At 50.8% G+C, this 20583-nt stretch overlaps 3 protein-coding genes across 3 annotated transcripts in view; 1 reads left to right on the plus strand and 2 right to left on the minus strand.

Moving 5' to 3' along the window:
- Positions 1–1375: 1375 nt before the first annotated feature.
- rbm34 (RNA binding motif protein 34) lies at positions 1376–9886 on the minus strand. Its single transcript, XM_072463505.1, has 11 exons — positions 9720–9886; positions 9483–9642; positions 7822–7928; positions 7499–7700; positions 6162–6221; positions 5896–5939; positions 4832–4915; positions 3867–3930; positions 3753–3795; positions 2191–2309; positions 1376–1820 (listed from the first exon to the last, which is right to left on the minus strand). The coding sequence occupies exons 1-11, from the start codon at positions 9740–9742 to the stop codon at positions 1518–1520; spliced, it is 1209 nt and encodes a 402-aa protein (XP_072319606.1). The 5' UTR covers positions 9743–9886; the 3' UTR covers positions 1376–1517.
- A 240-nt stretch (positions 9887–10126) lies between these two features.
- On the minus strand, positions 10127–14470 carry LOC140377895 (uncharacterized). The gene is made up of 3 exons (XM_072463506.1): positions 14325–14470; positions 13729–14013; positions 10127–12522 (listed from the first exon to the last, which is right to left on the minus strand). The coding sequence occupies exons 1-3, from the start codon at positions 14427–14429 to the stop codon at positions 12022–12024; spliced, it is 891 nt and encodes a 296-aa protein (XP_072319607.1). The 5' UTR covers positions 14430–14470; the 3' UTR covers positions 10127–12021.
- A 138-nt stretch (positions 14471–14608) lies between these two features.
- tbce (tubulin folding cofactor E) overlaps positions 14609–20583 on the plus strand; it is a 38438-nt gene continuing 32463 nt past the window's right edge. The window contains exons 1-10 of the mRNA XM_072463492.1: positions 14609–14962; positions 15503–15587; positions 16622–16771; positions 16877–16962; positions 17256–17355; positions 17488–17602; positions 17830–17906; positions 17983–18078; positions 19190–19254; positions 19527–19591. Of these exons, the coding sequence (XP_072319593.1) occupies positions 14866–14962; positions 15503–15587; positions 16622–16771; positions 16877–16962; positions 17256–17355; positions 17488–17602; positions 17830–17906; positions 17983–18078; positions 19190–19254; positions 19527–19591 (936 nt within the window). The 5' untranslated portion in view covers positions 14609–14865. The remainder of the gene's footprint in view (positions 14963–15502; positions 15588–16621; positions 16772–16876; positions 16963–17255; positions 17356–17487; positions 17603–17829; positions 17907–17982; positions 18079–19189; positions 19255–19526; positions 19592–20583) is intronic.

A 20583-nucleotide genomic window follows, 5' to 3' on the forward strand; every position in this document is an offset into this window, starting at 1 on the left:
ACAATTTAAATCCTTTAACGAGGATCAATTGGAGGGCAAGTCTGGTGCCAGCAGCCGCGGTAATTCCAGCTCCAATAGCGTATCTTAAAGTTGCTGCAGTTAAAAAGCTCGTAGTTGGATCTCGGGATCGAGCTGACGGTCCGCCGCGAGGCGAGCCACCGTCTGTCCCAGCCCCTGCCTCTCGGCGCCCCCTCGATGCTCTTAGCTGAGTGTCCCGCGGGGTCCGAAGCGTTCACTTTGAAAAAATTAGAGTGTTCAAAGCAGGCCCGGTCGCCTGAATACCACAGCTAGGAATAATGGAATAGGACTCCGGTTCTATTTTGTGGGTTTTCTTCTCTGAACTGGGGCCATGATTAAGAGGGACGGCCGGGGGCATTCGTATTGTGCCCCTAGAGGTGAAATTCTTGGACCTTTGACCGCAGGACGCACACTACAGAGAGCTGGACCTTTGACCGCAGGACGCACACTACAGAGAGCTGGACCTTTGACCGCAGGACGCACACTACAGAGAGCTGGACCTTTGACCGCAGGACGCACACTACAGAGAGCTGGACCTTTGACCGCAGGACGCACACTACAGAGAGCTGGACCTTTGACCGCAGGACGCACACTACAGAGAGCTGGACCTTTGACCGCAGGACGCACACTACAGAAAGCTGGGCCTTTGACCGCAGGACGCACACTACAGAGAGCTGGACCTTTGACCGCAGGACGCACACTACAGAGAGCTGGACCTTTGACCGCAGGACGCACACTACAGAGAGCTGGACCTTTGACCGCAGGACGCACACTACAGAGAGCTGGACCTTTGACCGCAGGGCGCACACTACAGAGAGCTGGACCTTTGACCGCAGGACGCACACTACAGAGAGCTGGACCTTTGACCGCAGGACGCACACTACAGAGAGCTGGACCTTTGACCGCAGGACGCACACTACAGAGAGCTGGACCTTTGACCGCAGGGCGCACACTACAGAGAGCTGGACCTTTGACCGCAGGACGCACACTACAGAGAGCTGGACGTATCTGTTATTGGCCTTTTATGAGGCGTGAGGTGCTTTTGGTTCTCAGTTCCTCCTCGTCAAACAGAGGTTCCTATTCCACATGAGCCACAGTCTGCTCAGGGCCTGAGCTCTGGATGTTACTGAGTATTTTACACCCTAGTCCCGGCTTAGTCCCGGCTTAGTCCCGGCTTAGTCCCGGCTTAGTCCCGGCTTAGTCCCGGCTTAGTCCCGGCTTAGTCCCGGCTTAGTCCCGGCTTAGTCCCGGCTTAGTCCCGGCTTAGTCCCGGCTTAGTCCTGGTTTGAACAAGAAAGAAAAGAAAATTTCCAAAAAGATTTTATTCATTTTAAACTTCGACAACAAGCATTGCACAGACCTGGTTTAGACCTGGTTCTAGGACCAGTCAAGACCTGGTTTCGTCCTGGTTTCGTCCTGGTTTCGTCCTGGTTTCGTCCTGGTTTCGTCCTGGTTTCGTCCTGGTTTCGTCCTGGTTTCGTCCTGGTTTCGTCCAGACCTCAGAGTCCTTTCACCTGCGCCACTTTTTTCCCCTTCGCCTTTTTCTTTGTGAATTTCTTGTTTTTCTTTTTTGTTGGATCTGCCATTTCTCCTCTGAACTGTCCGGGCCTGGTCCCAGTCCCGGGCCTGGTCCCGGGTCTGGTCCCGGGTCTGGTCCCGGGTCTGGTCCCGGGTCTGGTCCCGGGTCTGGTCCCGTCCTTCTTCTTGAGTTTGTCCGGCTGCAGCGATCGTTTGACTCGGATCGATCGTCCCTCCAGTTTAGAACCGTCCAGTTTGAGAGCGAGCTGCACACTGTCCACACTCTGAGGGTCAAGAGAGGGTCAAGAGAGGGTCAAGAGAGAGCTGCACACTGTCCACACTCTGAGGGTCAAGAGAGGGTCAAGAGAGGGTCAAGAGAGGGTCAAGAGAGAGCTGCACACTGTCCACACTCTGAGGGTCAAGAGAGGGTCAAGAGAGGGTCAAGAGAGGGTCAAGAGAGAGCTGCACACTGTCCACACTCTGAGGGTCAAGAGAGGGTCTAAAGCCGGGTTAAAGTAAAGTACTTATAATCAGACCAGGAACAGTTGTTATCATATAGTTAATGGTTAGTTAATGGTTAGTTAATGGTTAGTTAATGGTCAGTTAATGGTCAGTTAATGGTCAGTTAATGGTCAGTTAATAATAAGGCTTTACCTGGAACAGTAAGTAGCCGAAGCCTTTGCCGAGTCCAGACTTTGGGTCTCGGATCAGACGAACTCCTTCAACTGAACCACAGTCGTCAAAGTGTCTGCGCAAGGACGCCTCCTTCAGGTCTGACACACACATGACACCAGCATGAGACACACATGACACCAGCATGACACACACATGACACCAGCATGACACACACATGACACCAGCATGACACACACATGACACCAGCATGACACACACATGACACCAGCATGACACACACATGACACCAGCATGAGACACACATGACACCAGCATGACACCAGCATGACACAAACATGACACCAGCATGACACACACATGACACCAGCATGACACACACATGACACCAGCATGACACACACATGACACCAGCATGACACACACATGACACCAGCATGAGACACACATGACACACACATGACACCAGCATGACACACACATGACACCAGCATGACACACACATGACACCAGCATGAGACACACATGACACCAGCATGACACACACATGACACCAGCATGAGACCAGCATGAGACACACATGACACCAGCATAAGACACACATGACACCAGCATGAGACCAGCATGAGACCAGCATGACACACACATGACACCAGCATGAAACACACATGACACCAGCATGAAACACACATGACACCAGCATGAGACCAGCATGAGACACACATGACACCAGCATGAGACACACATGACACCAGCATGAGACCAGCATGAGACCAGCATGACACACACATGACACCAGCATGAAACACACATGACACCAGCATGAAACACACATGACACCAGCATGAAACACACATGACACACACATGACACCAGCATGACACACACATGATACCAGCATGAGACCAGCATGACACACACATGACACCAACATGAGACCAGCATGACACACACATGACACCAGCATGAAACACACATGACACCAGCATGAAACACACATGACACCAGCATGAAACACACATGACACACACACATGACACCAGCATGACACACACATGACACCAGCATGAGACCAGCATGACACACACATGACACCAACATGAGACCAGCATGACACACACATGACACACACATGACAACAGCATGAGACCAGCATGACACACACATGAGACCAGCATGACACACACATGACGCCAGCATGACACACACATGACACCAGCATGACACACACATGACACCAGCATGACACACACATGACACCAGCATGACACACACATGACACCAGCATGAGACACACATGACACCAGCATGACACCAGCATGACACAAACATGACACCAGCATGACACACACATGACACCAGCATGACACCAGCATGACACCAGCATGACACACACATGACACCAGCATGACACAAACATGACACCAGCATGACACACACATGACACCAGCATGACACACACATGACACCAGCATGACACACACATGACACCAGCATGACACACACATGATACACACATGACACAAACATGACACCAGCATGACACCAGCATGAGACCAGGACCAGGACCTAAATAAACTCACCAAACGGCAGATTCCCGATGAAGACGGAGCGTTTGTGATCGTGCTGTAGAAACACAAAGTCACAGAATGAGTGCGTGGAAGGGCATCCGAGTTCTTTATTCCTGAGGTACTGACCGAGTCCGAGTTTGAGACCCGGTCCACTCGGATGAACAGGTCCGGCTCCAGCTCCAGACCGTTCCTAAAACACGGAAAACCATCAGAAAGAACCAGAACCAGAGCTGGACTAACACACGGCCTGTCAATCAAGTGTCATTGTTCCTCACACAGATCTTCAGAGTGTCATTGTTCCTCACACAGATCTTCAGAGTGTCATTGTTCTTATGTGTATGTGTAGTGTGTGTGTGTAGTTTGCGTGTATGTGTATGTGTGTAGTTTGTGTGTGTATGTAGTTTGAGCGTATGTGTGTGTGTAAGATAAGATATTCCTTTATTGTCCCACATGGGGAAATTTCATTGTTGCAACGCAGGTAGATCCAGAGGTAGATCCAGAAGAACAGATCACTTATAGGAAGTCTGAAAAACACTTTCAGTAGAAGATCTCCTATAAATAAATAGGAGATCTTCTACTGTATGTGTGTGTGTAGTTTGAGTGTATGTGTAGTTTGAGTGTATGTATGCGTGTGTGTGTGTAGTTTGAGTGTATGTGTGTAGTTTGAGTGTATGTATGCGTGTGTGTGTAGTTTGAGTGTGTATGTGTGGGTGTGTAGTTTGTGTGTATGTGTGTGTAGTTTGTGTGTATGTGTGTAGTTTGAGAGTATGTATGCGTGTGTGTGTAGTTTGAGTGTGTATGTGTGTGTAGTTTGTGTGTGTGTAGTTTGAGTGTATGTGTGTAGTTTGAGTGTATGTATGTGTGTGTGTGTAGTTTGAGTGTGTATGTGTGGGTGTGTAGTTTGTGTGTATGTGTGTGTAGTTTGTGTGTATGTGTGTAGTTTGAGAGTATGTATGCGTGTGTGTGTAGTTTGAGTGTGTATGTGTGTGTAGTTTGTGTGTGTGTAGTTTGAGTGTATGTGTGTAGTTTGAGTGTATGTATGTGTGTGTGTGAAGTTTGTGTGTGTGTGTAGTTTGTGGTGAAAGTCGTACCTGTCGATGGCTCTGGAGACGCTCTCTTCGTCTTTGAACACCACATAAGCATTTATGCTCTGCTTCTGAGGGTGAGCCTTCCTCCTGCAGAGAGAGGGTTTAGAGCGGGTTTAGAGAGGGGTCTAGAGAGGGGTCTAGAGCCGGGGTCTAGAGGTATAGACCGGGGTCTAGAGAGGGGTCTAGAGAGGGGTCTAGAGCCGGGGTCTAGAGGTATAGACCGGGGTTTAGACCGGGGTTTAGAGCAGGAAGCAGGGTCTAGAGCGGGATCTAGAGCGGGGTCTAGAGCGGGATCTAGAGCGGGGTCTAGAGCGGGATCTAGAGCGGGGTCTAGAGCGGGGTCTAGAGCGGGGTCTAGAGCGGGATCTAGAGCGGGGTCTAGAGCGGGGTCTCGAGCGGGGTCTATAGCGGGGTCTAGAGCAGGGTTTAGAGCGGGGTCTAGAGCAGGGTTTAGAGCGGGGTCTATAGCAGGGTTTAGAGCGGGGTCTAGAGCGGGGTCTAGAGCGGGGTTTAGAGCGGGGTCTATAGCAGGGTTTAGAGCGGGGTCTATAGCAGGGTTTAGAGCGGGGTCTATAGCAGGGTTTAGAGCGGGGTCTAGAGCAGGGTTTAGAGCGGGGTCTAGAGCAGGGTTTAGAGCGGGGTCTATAGCAGGGTTTAGAGCGGGGTCTAGAGCGGGGTCTAGAGCGGGGTTTAGAGCGGGGTCTATAGCAGGGTTTAGAGCGGGGTCTATAGCAGGGTTTAGAGCGGGGTCTATAGCAGGGTTTAGAGCGGGGTCTAGAGCAGGGTTTAGAGCGGGGTCTAGAGCAGGGTTTAGAGCGGGGTCTATAGCAGGGTTTAGAGCGGGGTCTAGAGCGGGGTCTAGAGCGGGGTTTAGAGCGGGGTCTAGAGCAGGGTTTAGAGCGGGGTCTAGAGCAGGGTTTAGAGCGGGGTCTAGAGCAGGGTTTAGAGCGGGGTCTATAGCAGGGTCTAGAGCGGGGTCTAGAGCGGGGTCTAGAGCAGGGTTTAGAGCGGGGTTTAGTCCGGGTTTAGAGCGGGCTTAGTCCAGGTTCAGTCCGGGTTTTACTCACATTATGGCTGCAACTCTCTGGGAAATACTTGGATCTTCTCGGACCTGAAACACAGAACAAAATCGAATTGAAACTGGCTGTAAACCAGACTGGGACCAGACTGGGACCAGGCTGGGACCAGGCTGGGACCAGACTGGGACCAGACTGGGACCAGGCTGGGACCAGGCTGGGACCAGACTGGGACCAGGCTGGGACCAGGCTGGGACCAGGCTGGGACCAGGCTGGGACCAGGCTGGGACCAGACTGGGACCATGTGGAGGACTCACCAGAGATCTGAACCGGATCGACTCGATTGGTCCTTTGTCTTTGAACAAAAGTCTGAGAGTCTGAGAAAGAGACGAGAGTCATTGTTCTGAAGAGACAATAAACTATATTATATATATCAGCCCCAGACCCTCCTCCTCGTCCCCTGATCAGAAGCTCCTCTGGAGGAGAGGAGGAGATGATCAGAAGCTCTTCTGGAGGAGAGGAGGAGATGATCAGAAGCTCCTCTGGAGGAGAGGAGGAGCTGATCAGAAGCTCCTCTGGAGGAGAGGAGGAGATGATCAGAAGCTCCTCTGGAGGAGAGGAGGAGATGATCAGAAGCTCCTCTGGAGGAGAGGAGGAGATGATCAGAAGCTCCTCTGGAGGAGAGAAGGAGCTGATCAGAAGCTCCTCTGGAGGAGAGGAGGAGATGATCAGAAGCTCCTCTGGAGGAGAGAAGGAGCTGATCAGAAGCTCCTCTGGAGGAGAGAAGGAGCTGATCAGAAGCTCCTCTGGAGGAGAGGAGGAGATGATCAGAAGCTCCTCTGGAGGAGACTCTGGAGGAGAGAAGGAGCTGATCAGAAGCTCCTCTGGAGGAGAGGAGGAGATGATCAGAAGCTCCTCTGGAGGAGACTCTGGAGGAGAGAAGGAGCTGATCAGAAGCTCCTCTGGAGGAGAGGAGGAGATGATCAGAAGCGAGGGTCAAAGTGTCTTCTGAAGAGTGTTTGGACGCAGCCCGTCTCTGGACTGTCTCGTATTGATGACATCACAGAGGGACTTCCTGTACTTTTCATCTTTTACCTCAGTGTTTGATCCCAAACGTAAACTTTGAACCCTCTCTCCAGCAGCTTTCTGGTTCAGTTCCAGACTAAACTCGTCCTGTGCGTGTTCAGGACCCTCTCTCCAGCAGCTCTCTGGTTCAGTTCCAGACTAAACTCGTCCTGTGCGTGTTCAGGACCCTCTCTCCAGCAGCTCTCTGGTTCAGTTCCAGACTAAACTCGTCCTGTGCGTGTTCAGGACCCTCTCTCCAGCAGCTTTCTGGTTCAGTTCCAGACTAAACTCGTCCTGTGCGTGTTCAGGACCCTCTCTCCAGCAGCTCTCTGGTTCAGTTCCAGACTAAACTCGTCCTGTGCGTGTTCAGGACCCTCTCTCCAGCAGCTCTCTGGTTCAGTTCCAGACTAAACTCGTCCTGTGCGTGTTCAGGACCCTCTCTCCAGCAGCTCTCTGGTTCAGTACCAGACTAAACTCGTCCTGTGCGTGTTCAGGACCCTCTCTCCAGCAGCTCTCTGGTTCAGTACCAGACTAAACTCGTCCTGTGCGTGTTCAGGACCCTCTCTCCAGCAGCTCTCTGGTTCAGTACCTTCTTGGTGGAGGACAGGGGCAGGTTCCCCACAAACACGGTTCTGTTTTCTCTTGCTCGTTCTTTCTCTTTGTTCTCCTTCACTTTCTGTCGACGTTTGACCCAGAACTCGGGTCCGTCCTCGTCTCCGGGCGTCGTCTTCCTCTTCCTGGACTTGACTGAAGTCTGGTCGGCCTCGTCCGCCGTCTGCAGCGCCTGCTCTCTGTGGAAAGAGGCGCAGCGGGGTCTAAACAAGGTCTAAACAAGGTCTAAACAAGGTCTAAACAAGGTCTAAACGGGGCTTAACAGTTCTAAACGGGGCTAAACTGGGTCAGGACTCGTACCTGTTCTGGACTCTGGTCTCGGCCTCTGAAGTCTCTTTGACCTGGACTTTCTTCTTCTGAACTTCTGGGTCTTTGACTTTTTCTTTGGGTTCAACGCTTTTGACGATCTGCAGAAAGAAAAGCAGGACTAAAGCAGGACTAAAGCAGGTCTAAAGCAGGACTAAAGCAGGTCTAAAGCAGGTCTAAAGCAGGTCTAAAGCAGGACTAAAGCAGGTCTAAAGCAGGTCTAAAGCAGGACTAAAGCAGGTCTAAAGCAGGACTAAAACAGGACTAAAGCAGGTCTAAAGCAGGACTAAAGCAGGTCTAAAGCAGGTCTAAAGCAGGACTAAAGCAGGACTAAAGCAGGACTAAAGCAGGTCTAAAGCAGGACTGAAGCAGGTCTAAAGCAGGACTAAAGCAGGTCTAAAGCAGGACTAAAGCAGGTCTAAAGCAGGACTAAAGCAGGTCTAAAGCAGGTCTAAAGCAGGTCTAAAGCAGGACTAAAGCAGGTCTAAAGCAGGACTAAAACAGGACTAAAGCAGGTCTAAAGCAGGACTAAAGCAGGACTAAAGCAGGTCTAAAGCAGGTCTAAAGCAGGACTAAAGCAGGTCTAAAGCAGGTCTAAAGCAGGTCTAAAGCAGGACTAAAGCAGGTCTAAAGCAGGACTAAAGCAGGACTAAAGCAGGACTAAAGCAGGTCTAAAGCAGGACTAAAGCAGGACTAAAGCAGGTCTAAAGCAGGTCTAAAGCAGGACTAAAGCAGGTCTAAAGCAGGTCTAAAGCAGGTCTAAAGCGGGACTAAAGCGGGACTAAAGCGGGACTAAAGCGGGTCTAAAGCGGGTCTAAAGCGGGACTAAAGCGGGTCTAAAGCGGGTCTGAAGCGGGACTAAAGCGGGACTAAAGCGGGACTAAAGCGGGTCTAAAGCGGGACTAAAGCGGGTCTAAAGCGGGTCTAAAGCGGGTCTAAAGCGGGACTAAAGCGGGACTAAAGCGGGACTAAAGCGGGTCTAAAGCGGGACTAAAGCGGGACTAAAGCGGGTCTAAAGCGGGTCTAAAGCGGGTCTAAAGCGGGTCTAAAGCGGGACTAAAGCGGGACTAAAGCGGGTCTAAAGCGGGTCTAAAGCGGGACTAAACCAGGACTAAAGCAGGACTAAAGCAGGTCTAAAGCAGGACTAAAGCAGGACTAAAGCAGGACTAAAGCAGGTCTAAAGCAGGACTAAAGCAGGACTAAAGCAGGACTAAAGCAGGTCTAAAGCAGGACTAAAGCAGGACTAAAGCAGGACTAAAGCAGGACTAAAGCAGGTCTAAAGCAGGTCTAAAGCAGGACTAAAGCAGGACTAAAGCAGGACTAAAGCAGGACTAAAGCAGGACTAAAGCAGGTCTAAAGCAGGACTAAAGCAGGACTAAAGCAGGACTAAAGCAGGTCTAAAGCAGGACTAAAGCAGGACTAAAGCAGGACTAAAGCAGGACTAAAACAGGACTAAAGCAGGTCTAAAGCAGGACTAAAGCAGGACTAAAGCAGGACTAAAGCAGGTCTAAAGCAGGTCTAAAGCAGGACTAAAGCAGGACTAAAGCAGGACTAAAGCAGGACTAAAGCAGGTCTAAAGCAGGACTAAAGCAGGACTAAAGCAGGACTAAAGCAGGACTAAAGCAGGTCTAAAGCAGGACTAAAGCAGAACTCACCTCGGGAGCGGGCTGGAACAGTTTGGATGAAGGAGCTGAGGTCGTGAACAGAGCCGAGAGTGAACCAGAACCAGAACCAGAACCAGAACCAGAACCAGAGCTGGGCTTGGACAAACTCCCGGAGACCAGACCGACCTCGTAGTCCGGCTCGGGCTCGGCGCTTTTCAGAAACGAACAAGTTTAAGACAATTAAAGAAAACGGAACAACGCAATAAAAGGTCAAACAAACAAACAAACCTCGGCTTGAGTTTCTTTTTCATCTTCAGTCGCGGGAAAACCAGCTTTTGTTGTAAAATGACTCAATATTCCGTAAATAGTCGGTTAAATCGCAGCGCGGACGTTTGTTTACAACACGTTTCTCCAGCGGTGCAGCGGCGAAATGGGTCCGCCCCGGAACAAAAGAAGCCGGAGCCAAGGTTCCGACCTGAGACGAAAGCCCATGATTCTGATTACAATGTGATGAAAATGACTAAAGCCACAGAATAAATACAATTCAAACTGTTAGAAATACATGTTTTAATCGTTTTAATTTAGTTATACTTGTGCAATTATAAAGTGTGTCGAATCTCTGGATTACAACCTTTTTATGGGAAATAATTCAAATGAAGCCCAAAGATTTACGATAAAACATATTTATTCACATTTTCTCTCGAGCACAAACTGAAAGTAAGAAAAGTCTTTTACCGTCGTTTCAGTGCACGACGTTCACAAAGAAACAAGCGGATTCTCATCATTAGTATCATTATTGATCTGTTACCACCCACCTGCGCGCTGGCGAGCATTTTCTATATCTCAAATATTCTCTTACATCATCACTTTTATTTCCGTGGTCAATACCAGCAAGTTATACATCATTTTAAAGCTTATTTTCTCAACAAAACGAATATGTCATTGAATAATTTGCCCCAAGAAGCAATTGCCAATAGTTTGTGAGAAAGTCTCAACTTTTACAAACGCATGTCCTGTTTGCTGTTTATGACGGACGAAACGGCTTTAATTCTGTTCATCCTTGTACTCAGTCTGTCCGTAAGAAATCATTGAAAAACAATATACACTTGTATTTTTCCTGAAGTTTTCCCATTTCGAGATATTGTCAAGTAAACAAACTTTTCTTTGTTTCTCGCCGGACGAGAATGCGCTTGTCTGCCGCATTTCTCCGTCCATAACAAATGACCTGTTTGACCTATAAGATAATGTTGGATATCCTTCTTTTCTTCTTTTTCTAACCTCTATATGGGAAATTCATGGGTAAACTCATATTTACACATATATTGTTTTTAGCAGTTATAATTGCTATTAGTGGCCTACAAAACATCAAAATGTATGTTTTATGATCATAGAGGAGCTAAAATTGTAATAAAACAGTTTGGCACAGTTGGCACATATTTGGATCACTTGTTCCGAATATACTTTTTGATACAAAAAGGTCAACAGCACCAAAATGCCTGTTCCTAGAGATCTGAAACTTTACACAGTTGTTGTCAACAAGATAAACATCCTGTGCAGTGAACAGCATAAGCACACAATGAAGTATGTCCTGCTCAGGACCATTACAAATGGACAATATTCAGGCAAGACTAAAAAAGGATGTTTTGTTTATGTTTGTGCTTCTGTAGTGTGAGTTCTGAATCCCTGACAGTGTGACATGTGCACATCTGCAGAAACTAGAAGGCCTAAGCTTTCTAATGATGCATCACACTCACATGTGGAACATAAGATCCTCTTTTAATAAGCAATGCCATGTGGGTCTGACCAGTGTGCACAGATCTGACCAGTGTGCACAGGTCTGACCAGTGTGCACAGATCTGACCAGTGTGCACAGGTCTGACCAGTGTGCACAGGTCTGACCAGTGTGCACAGGTCTGACCAGTGTGCACAGGTCTGACCAGTGTGCACAGGTCTGACCAGTGTGCACAGGTCTGACCAGTGTGCACAGGGAGATTAAGGCTTTTGTCGTTCAGGCACAAGCTTCACGTCAAAGTCTTTTCAGTTCATGTTTGAAAGCGTTCTAAAAGTGCAGCTCGTTCTTCAGAGCAAACGAGTCCAAAATCAGAGCGAGACGATTGGAAACGCATGAGACGAGAAGGTTTGTGGTTCAGATCCCAGTTCAGTGCAGTACCACATCTTTTTTGTACTTTTTGGACAATTACGACTCTTGGTTTTGTCATTTTCTGTTCAAGTCACTTTCACAGGCTTTTTATCTGTTCCACCTCAGACTATTCCACAGGAACCAGGAACACAGGCCCTAAAGGTCAGTCTATTCCACAGGAACCAGGAACACAGGCTCTAAAGGTCAGTCTATTCCACTGGAACCAGGAACACGGGCCCTAAAGGTCAGTCTATTCCACTGGAACCAGGAACACGGGCCCTAAAGGTCAGTCTATTCCACTGGAACCAGGAACACGGGCCCTAAAAGTCAGTCTATTCCACTGGAACCAGGAACACGGGCCCTAAAGGTCAGTCTATTCCACTGGAACCAGGAACACGGGCCCTAAAGGTCAGTCTATTCCACTGGAACCAGGAACACGGGCCCTAAAGGTCAGTCCGGGTGGACTTGAGTGAAGGCCTGGATGACAGAGCAGCGCTCCTCGTCGGGCGTGAGCACCACAGCGCCCTCCAGAGGGAGCCAGAGGGACTCGGGGCTGGCCGGAGGCTTGAACCACTGCTTGAGCTTCTGTCGGTGGAAGATCAGGACGTAGGCCACGGCGGAGCCCAGAGCCACGCCCAGGAGCGGCAGGACCAGGCCCAGGACTAGCCAGGCGTGTCCCGACCGGGCCCCGGGCACCACCCGGCACACGGGGCAGCTCGGCGGGCCCTCAGCTCTGGAGAACTGCAAGAACTGGACAGACACGCAGTAAGTCTGGCCCTGCTCCAGGTCTGAGAAGTTGAGGGAGGAGAGCGACTCACGGCACTGCTGCTGCGGTTGCCCCGGGCGACCCAAACACACCTTGTGCTTAGCGTGATCGGCAAACGCCTCCCACAGGGCGTGGTCCTGAGACAGGAGAACGGTCAGCGAGCCGGGCGAAGACAAGAGGCGAACCTGGAGAGACAAAGAGAGAACGTGAAGGAGAACGTGAAGGAGAACGTGAAGGAGAACGTGAAGAACGTGAAGAACGTGAAGGAGAACGTGAAGGAGAACGTGAAGGAGAACGTGAAGGAGAACGTGAAGGAGAACGTGAAGAACGTGAAGGAGAACGTGAAGGAGAACGTGAAGGAGAACGTGAAGGAGAACGAGAAGGAGAACGTGAAGAAGAACGTGAACGAGAACGTGGAGAACGTGAAGAACGTGAAGGAGAACGTGAACGTGAAGGAGAACGTGAAGGAGAACGTGAAGAACGTGAAGGAGAACGTGAACGTGAAGGAGAACGTGAAGGAGAACGTGAAGGAGAACGTGAAGGAGAACGTGAAGGAGAACGTGAAGGAGAACGTGAAGGAGAACGTGAACGTGAAGGAGAACGTGAAGGAGAACGTGAAGGAGAACGTGAAGAACGTGAAGGAGAACGTGAAGGAGAACGTGAAGGAGAACGTGAAGGAGAAAGTGAAGAACGTGAAGAACGTGAAGGAGAACGTGAAGGAGAAGGAGAACGTGAAGGAGAACGTGAAGGAGAACGTGAAGGAGAACGTGAAGAACGTGAAGGAGAACGAGAAGGAGAACGTGAAGGAGAACGTGAAGGACGTGAAGAACGTGAAGGAGAACGTGAAGGAGAACGTGAAGGAGAACGTGAAGGAGAACGTGAAGGAGAACGTGAAGGAGAACGTGAAGGAGAACGTGAAGGAGAACGTGAAGGAGAACGTGAAGGAGAACGTGAAGGAGAAAGTGAAGAACGTGAAGAACGTGAAGGAGAACGTGAAGGAGAAGGAGAACGTGAAGGAGAACGTGAAGGAGAACGTGAAGGAGAACGTGAAGAACGTGAAGGAGAACGAGAAGGAGAACGTGAAGGAGAACGTGAAGGACGTGAAGAACGTGAAGGAGAACGTGAAGGAGAACGTGAACGAGAAGGAGAACGTGAAGGAGAACGTGAAGAACGTGAAGGAGAACGAGAAGGAGAACGAGAAGGAGAACGTGAAGGACGTGAAGAACGTGAAGGAGAACGTGAAGGAGAACGTGAACGAGAACGTGAACGAGAAGGAGAACGTGAAGGAGAACGTGAAGAACGTGAAGGAGAACGTGAAGGAGAACGTGAAGAACGTGAAGGAGAACGTGAAGGAGAACGTGAAGGAGAACGAGAAGGAGAGTATTCTGTACCCGAGGCGTGCACTTCCCCTCTCGGCTGCAGGCCTCCACCGCCTCAGACTTCTGCTGGCCTGGCTGACCTCTGACCTGCAGCTGACCTCTGACCCTCAGCCGCACACAGCCGTGGGGGGCGTTTCGCAGAACGTCGCTCACGTCGCAGGAGACGGCCCTTGTCTGAGCGCAGGAGGAGACGTCCAGCCAAGTGTCCTCGTCCAAGAGTCTGGACTGCACCGAGAACGTGAGGCCGCTGTGCTCCGCTCCAGGGGCCGCTCCAGGGGCCCAGCTCAGGAGCCCCGCCTGAAGACCACCGCGTTATTACAGCCAGAAGTCACACATATTTCACGTTTGTCTGATTAAACTTCAAGATTTATTCATTTAATGACCTTTATTTAACCAGGAAGGGTCCCCTGGTGAGGGAGGATGTGACCCGGGGCCCACTGGGGGACACTCCAGTGGGCCCCGGGTCATATTCCAGAGAATGAACATAGACGTGCTCAACTACAGTCCTGTCTAAGTGTCTTCAGGAGAACACTTCTCTAAGACAGCCCGGGGCCCTCGGTCTCTCGGGCCCGGGCCTCGGTCTCTCGGGGCCGGTCTAGGGGTCGTACCTGCAGCTCCACGTTCACCGGGGGCCTCGGCGGGGCAGGGGGGCCCGCGGACACCGGGGCGGGGCTCCGGGAGAACAACAGCGGCAGCAGCAGGACCAGGATCATCGTCTGCGCCTCATTTCACCCGCAGCTTCGGACGTTTGTCACTTCACTTCCGGTTCCGGGCGGAGGAACTCAAGCTCTCCAGCGCCCCTAGTGACACTGGCGTGACACAACAGTCTGGGTCACGTGACACAAGAGTCTGAGTCACGTGACAAGTGTCAAAAGGCTCGATCACGTGACGTTTCAAAGCGGTGTGTCACAGCGCGCGCACGCGCTAAGCGCCTGTTCCAAAACACTTTTAAACACTTTATTAGAGTTTAAACAACACCTAAAGTCATCGGCTCATCCGTGTGCTCCACACGCGCTTTTCCCGCGTGTCTTTGTCTTTTGTTCCGGAGCTTTAGCCTCATGCTAGCCTTTAGCCGCCGTTAGCTCCGCGGCTCGGCGGTGTGTCGCGGAGCCTCTGTAGCCGCCTGTCGCGCCTCTCGCTCGGCTTGTCATGGAGCCGCTCTCGGAGGACGCGGTGGGGAGGCGCGTGTCGTGCCGGGAAGAGCGGGCCACGGTGCGGTACGTGGGCCCGGTACCGCCGACCAAAGGCAAGGACGCGCCCGCACCGACACCGCGTAAACACCGCGTTTATTACCGATTAATCGGGGGAAATAAAGGGCGTTTTAAACTTGCGCCACATGTGACACAACAGGAGAGATCGGTTATTCGTCCCACGGTGAGGAAATGTGGGCGGTTAATCGTGAATGTTTTGGTCACATAATCGTATGAATCAAAAAACGATAAATCTATAATGTAAATAACCTTTTCATCTGACTGTTTTTGTCACATTTAACTTGATTTAGTCTTTATTAAGCCGCTCACACAATAATCAATCAAAATTGATAATCATAAATAATCATTAAATTGTCATGTTCTCACAAGAGTCGAAACATTTGACATCAGAATGAGCTCAAATGTGTTTAAATGTTCAAATTTAGTTTGTTTACACTGGTGTGTTTGTTTACATTTATGTGTTTGTGTGTTTGTTTACACTGGTGTTTGTTTACACTGGTGTGTTTGTTTACATTTATGTGTTTGTGTGTTTGTTTACACTGGTGTGTTTGTTTACATTTGTGTGTTTGTTTTAGGGGTGTGGCTTGGAGTGGAGTGGGACGACCCAGAGCGAGGGAAACATGACGGAGTCCACGAGGGAGTGCAGTACTTCACCTGCAGGTAAATACTGCTGAGAATACTACGGATACTACGCATACTATGGATACTACAGATACTACTGATACTACTACTACACCTGCTTTAGCCCTGTTTCAGTCTCTGTTTCAGTCTCTGTTTCAGTCTCTGTTTCAGTCTCTGTTTCAGTCCCTGTTTCAGTCTCTGTTTCAGACCCTGTTTCAGTCTCTGTTTCAGACCCTGTTTCAGTCTCTGTTTCAGTCTCTGTTTCAGTCTCTGTTTCAGTCTCTGTTTCAGTCCCTGTTTCAGTCTCTGTTTCAGTCTCTGTTTCAGACCCTGTTTCAGTCCCTGTTTCAGTCTGTTTCAGTCTCTGTTTCAGTCTCTGTTTCAGTCTCTGTTTCAGTCTCTGTTTCAGACCCTGTTTCAGACCCTGTTTCAGACCCTGTTTCAGTCTCTGTTTCAGTCTCTGTTTCAGTCTGTTTCAGTCTCTGTTTCAGTCTCTGTTTCAGTCTCTGTTTCAGACCCTGTTTCAGTCTGTTTCAGTCTCTGTTTCAGTCTCTGTTTCAGTCTCTGTTTCAGTCTCTGTTTCAGTCTCTGTTTCAGTCTCTGTTTCAGACCCTGTTTCAGTCTCTGTTTCAGACCCTGTTTCAGTCCCTGTTTCAGTCTCTGTTTCAGACCCTGTTTCAGTCTCTGTTTCAGTCTCTGTTTCAGTCTCTGTTTCAGTCTCTGTTTCAGTCTGTTTCAGTCTCTGTTTCAGTCTCTGTTTCAGTCTCTGTTTCAGACCCTGTTTCAGTCTGTTTCAGACCCTGTTTCAGTCTGTTTCAGTCTCTGTTTCAGTCTCTGTTTCAGTCCCTGTTTCAGTCCCTGTTTCAGTCTCTGTTTCAGTCCCTGTTTCAGTCTCTGTTTCAGTCTCTGTTTCAGTCCCTGTTTCAGTCTCTGTTTCAGTCCCTGTTTCAGTCTCTGTTTCAGTCTCTGTTTCAGTCCCTGTTTCAGTCTGTTTCAGTCTCTGTTTCAGACCCTGTTTCAGTCTGTTTCAGTCTCTGTTTCAGTCTCTGTTTCAGTCCTGTTTCTCTCCTCAGTGTTCCAGGCGCGGGCTCGTTCGTCCGTCCCTTTAAAGTGTCCTTCGGTCTGGACTTCCTGTCGGTCGTGCATCAGGTTTATCACGTGGACAGAGATGAGGAACTGAGTGAAGAGATCTCCCTTTCCTCCAGGCAGTGGGACCATCTCAGGTGAAGCTCTGCTCTCAGTCTCAGTCTCAGTCTCAGTCTCAGTCTCAGTCTCAGTCTCAGTCTCAGTCCAGACAAAGGAAAGTGTAAGAACTGTTTGTGTTCCAGCCTCGAGAATCGCTCATCCATCATCCTGAACGGCTTTGAAGTCAACGGAGCCGGAGAAGACGGAGCGATCCGGAAAACTACACCCAATATCCTTTTATAGACACATTAGTCCCGCTTTAGTCCCGCTTTAGTCCCGCTTTAGACCCGCTTTAGACCCGCTTTAGACCCGCTTTAGTCACGCTTTAGACCTGCTTTAGACCCGCTTTAGACCCGCTTTAGTCCTGCTTTAGACCCGCTTTAGACCCGCTTTAGTCCCGCTTTAGTCCCGCTTTAGTCCCGCTTTAGACCCGCTTTAGACCCGCTTTAGACCCGCTTTAGTCCTGCTTTAGTCCTGCTTTAGTCCTGGCCCTCTCCTGTGATTGGTCCTTTACTGTGTCACATGTTCGGTGGTTGGACCTGAGCAGCACTCTGATTGGTGGATGGGAGGATGTAGCGGCGATCACTGAACAGATGGAGGCACTGGAGGGACTTCAGCTCAGGTCGGAGTTCGTCGTCCTCATTAGCATTAGCATAAGCATTAGCATTAGCATGTTCGTGGAGACGTGAAGAATCTCCTTTTGTTCCACGTTGTTCCGTTTGGAGGATGAAGTAGACTTCCTGTTGTGTTTCAGTTTGAACCGTCTGCAGCTGACCTCTGACCTGACCTCTGACCCCGCTCGGCTCGCCAAGGCCTTTCTCCACCTCACAACGCTGGTTCTGAACGAGTGCGCCCTCTGCTGGACTCAGGTGTGTCCTGCTCAGACCCAGACAAAGCTCACCTTTTCTCAATATGACCGAAATCCAGGGTTTAATCCTGGGTTTGATCCTGGGTTTGATCCTGGGTTTAATCCTGGGTTTGATCCTGGGTTTGATCCTGGGTTTGATCCTGGGTTTGATCCTGGGTTTGATCCTGGGTTTGATCCTGGGTTTGATCTGGGGTTTGATCTGGGGTTTAATCCAGGGTTTATCTGCAGGTGGTGCAGTGCGCCCCCATGTGGCCAAAACTGGAGGTCCTGGGTCTGGAGGGGAACAAGATCCGCTCCATGTCACCGTGAGTCCTGGTTTAGACTTGGTTTAGTCCTAATAAATCCTGGTCCAGTCTCTGCTTTACTCCTTTGTTCCCACAGTCCTGGTTCAGACCTGTTCCAGACCCTGAAGACCCTGAACCTGTCCCGAAACCCTCTGGAGCAGGACTCAGTGCTGGCCTTGTCTTCTCTGCCCAGGTGACACGCCTCTACTACAATGACACCAGCAGTGATGAAGAACATCCTGTGAACAGCACGCCCGGGGCACGCACGCCCGGGGCACGCACGCCCAAACCCAAAAACCCGGGGCACGCACGCCCGGGGCACGCACGCCCGGGGCACGCACGCCCGGGGCACGCACGCCCGGGGCACGCACGCCCGGGGTACGCACACGCCCGGGGCACGCACGCCCGGGGCACGCACGCCCGGGGCACGCACGCCCGGGGTACGCACACGCCCGGGGCACGCACGCCCGGGGCACGCACGCCCGGGGCACGCACGCCCGGGGCACGCACGCCCGGGGCACGCACGCCCGGGGCACGCACGCCCGGGGCACGCACACGCCCGGGGCACACGCACGCCCGGGGCACGCACACGCCCGGGGCACGCACACGCCCGGGGCACGCACGCCCGGGGCACGCACGCCCGGGGCACGCACGCCCGGGGCACGCACGCCCGGGGCACGCGCACGCCCGGGGCACACGCACGCCCGGGGCACGCACGCCCGGGCCACGCACGCCGGGGCACACACGCCCGGGGCACGCACATGCCCGGGGCACGCACGCCCGGGGCACGCACACGCCCGGGGCACGCGCACGCCCGGGGCACGCACACGCCCGGGGCACGCACGCCCGGGGTACTCATCAGTGATGAGGGAGCTTACTGTAGGATGTAGAGGGCCTGTTACAGGGCTGTTAGGGTGAAACCGTAAACTCCTTTTATCAGGAGGCTCCGCCCAGTGGGAGTTCCCGGACTCGATCCACAGATTGAGACTCTTGGATGAGAGTCCAAATGATGTGACTGAATCTTATTTTACTATTTTAGAAGCAAACTTTTAATTCAATCTATAGTTTAAAATATTTGTATCTAAATATAAAGTACTTTTTTATCTGGTTTTCGTCACATTTACAGTTTCATAAAGTCAAGATTCCACTGACTAACGATCCTGAATAATCCTTAAACCAGGATGTTTTGTCTCAATAATCGTAACACTAAACCTTGACGTCCTAATTAGCATGCTAACAAACATTAGCATGCTAACGGCGCACTTCCTGCTTGTGGTGAATCAAAGGCTTGTGTTCTGTTCCAGGCTGAAGCAGCTGGACTTGTCTGAGACTGGACTGACCTCTGTCCACTTCAGCGACGCCGGGCCAGGTACAGACACGCCTCTGGTGTTCGACCAATCACAGGGCAGCGACACGCCCCTAGTGCTCGACCAATCACAGGGCAGCGACACGCCCCTAGTGCTCGACCAATCACAGGGCAGCGACACGCCCCTAGTGCTCGACCAATCACAGGGCAGCGACACGCCCCTAGTGCTCGACCAATCACAGGGCAGCGACACGCCCCTAGTGCTCGACCAGTCACAGGGCAGCGACACGCCCCTATTGCTCGACCAATCACAGGTCTTCTCTTTGTACTTTCAGGAGAAGAGACTGGAATGTTTCCGGCTTTGAAGAGTCTGAACCTGAAGCACAACCACGTCTCTGAGGTGAGCGCGTCGCCACGGTGACGGCTGATCTGTTCTTCAGAATGTGCATTAGAGTGTTCTTCAGAGTGTGTGTGAGAGTGTTCTTCAGAGTGTGCATTAGAGTGTTCTTCAGAGTGCATTAGAGCGTTCTTCAGAGTGTGGATGAGAGCGTTCTTCAGAGTGCATTAGAGCGTTCTTCAGAGTGCATTAGAGCGTTCTTCAGAGTTCATTAGAGCGTTCTTCAGAGTGTGGATGAGAGCGTTCTTCAGAGTGTGGATTGGAGCGTTCTTCAGAGTGTGCATTAGAGCGTTCTTCAGAGTGTGCATTAGAGCGTTCTTCAGAGTGTGCATTAGAGCGTTCTTCAGAGTGTGCATTAGAGCGTTCTTCAGAGTGTGCATTAGAGCGTTCTTCAGAGTGTGGATGAGAGCGTTCTTCAGAGTGCATTAGAGCGTTCTTCAGAGTGCATTAGAGCGTTCTTCAGAGTTCATTAGAGCGTTCTTCAGAGTGTGGATGAGAGCGTTCTTCAGAGTGTGCATTAGAGCGTTCTTCAGAGTTCATTAGAGCGTTCTTCAGAGTTCATTAGAGCGTTCTTCAGAGTGTGGATTGGAGCGTTCTTCAGAGTGTGCATTAGAGCGTTCTTCAGAGTGTGCATTAGAGCGTTCTTCAGAGTGTACATTAGAGCGTTCTTCAGAGTGTGCATTAGAGCGTTCTTCAGAGTGTGCATTAGAGCGTTCTTCAGTGTGCATTAGAGCGTTCTTCAGTGTGCATTAGAGCGTTCTTCAGAGTGTGCATTAGAGCGTTCTTCAGAGTGTGCATTAAAGCGTTCTTCAGAGTGTGCATTAGAGCGTTCTTCAGAGTGTGGATTAGAGCGTTCTTCAGAGTGTGCATTAGAGTGTTCTTAGAGCGTTCTTCAGAGTGTGCCTTAGTGTTCTTCAGAATGTGCATTAGTGTTCTTCCGAGTATGCATTAGAGCGTTCTTCAGAGTGTGCATTAGAGCGTTCTTCAGAGTGTGC

This window comes from Eucyclogobius newberryi, unplaced genomic scaffold (genome assembly GCF_026437365.1).
Source record: "Eucyclogobius newberryi isolate DKJ021-1_F unplaced genomic scaffold, fEucNew1.0.hap1 SCAF_4, whole genome shotgun sequence".
Classification (NCBI taxonomy): Eukaryota; Metazoa; Chordata; class Actinopteri; order Gobiiformes; family Gobiidae; genus Eucyclogobius; species Eucyclogobius newberryi.

Coding starts and splice junctions, on each gene's coding strand:
- rbm34 (XM_072463505.1), bottom strand. CDS start 9,742: ATGAAAAAGAAACTCAAGCCGAG. Junction 2,310..3,752: donor CATCGGGAATCTGCCGTTTG/GTGAGTTTATTT, acceptor TGTGTGTGTCAG/ACCTGAAGGAGGCGTCCTTG. Junction 1,821..2,190: donor TCGGCTACTTACTGTTCCAG/GTAAAGCCTTAT, acceptor CTTGACCCTCAG/AGTGTGGACAGTGTGCAGCT.
- LOC140377895 (XM_072463506.1), bottom strand. CDS start 14,429: ATGATCCTGGTCCTGCTGCTGCCGCTGTTGTTCTCCCGGAGCCCCGCC. Junction 14,014..14,324: donor CGGTGAACGTGGAGCTGCAG/GTACGACCCCTA, acceptor GGTGGTCTTCAG/GCGGGGCTCCTGAGCTGGGC. Junction 12,523..13,728: donor AGGGGAAGTGCACGCCTCGG/GTACAGAATACT, acceptor TTGTCTCTCCAG/GTTCGCCTCTTGTCTTCGCC.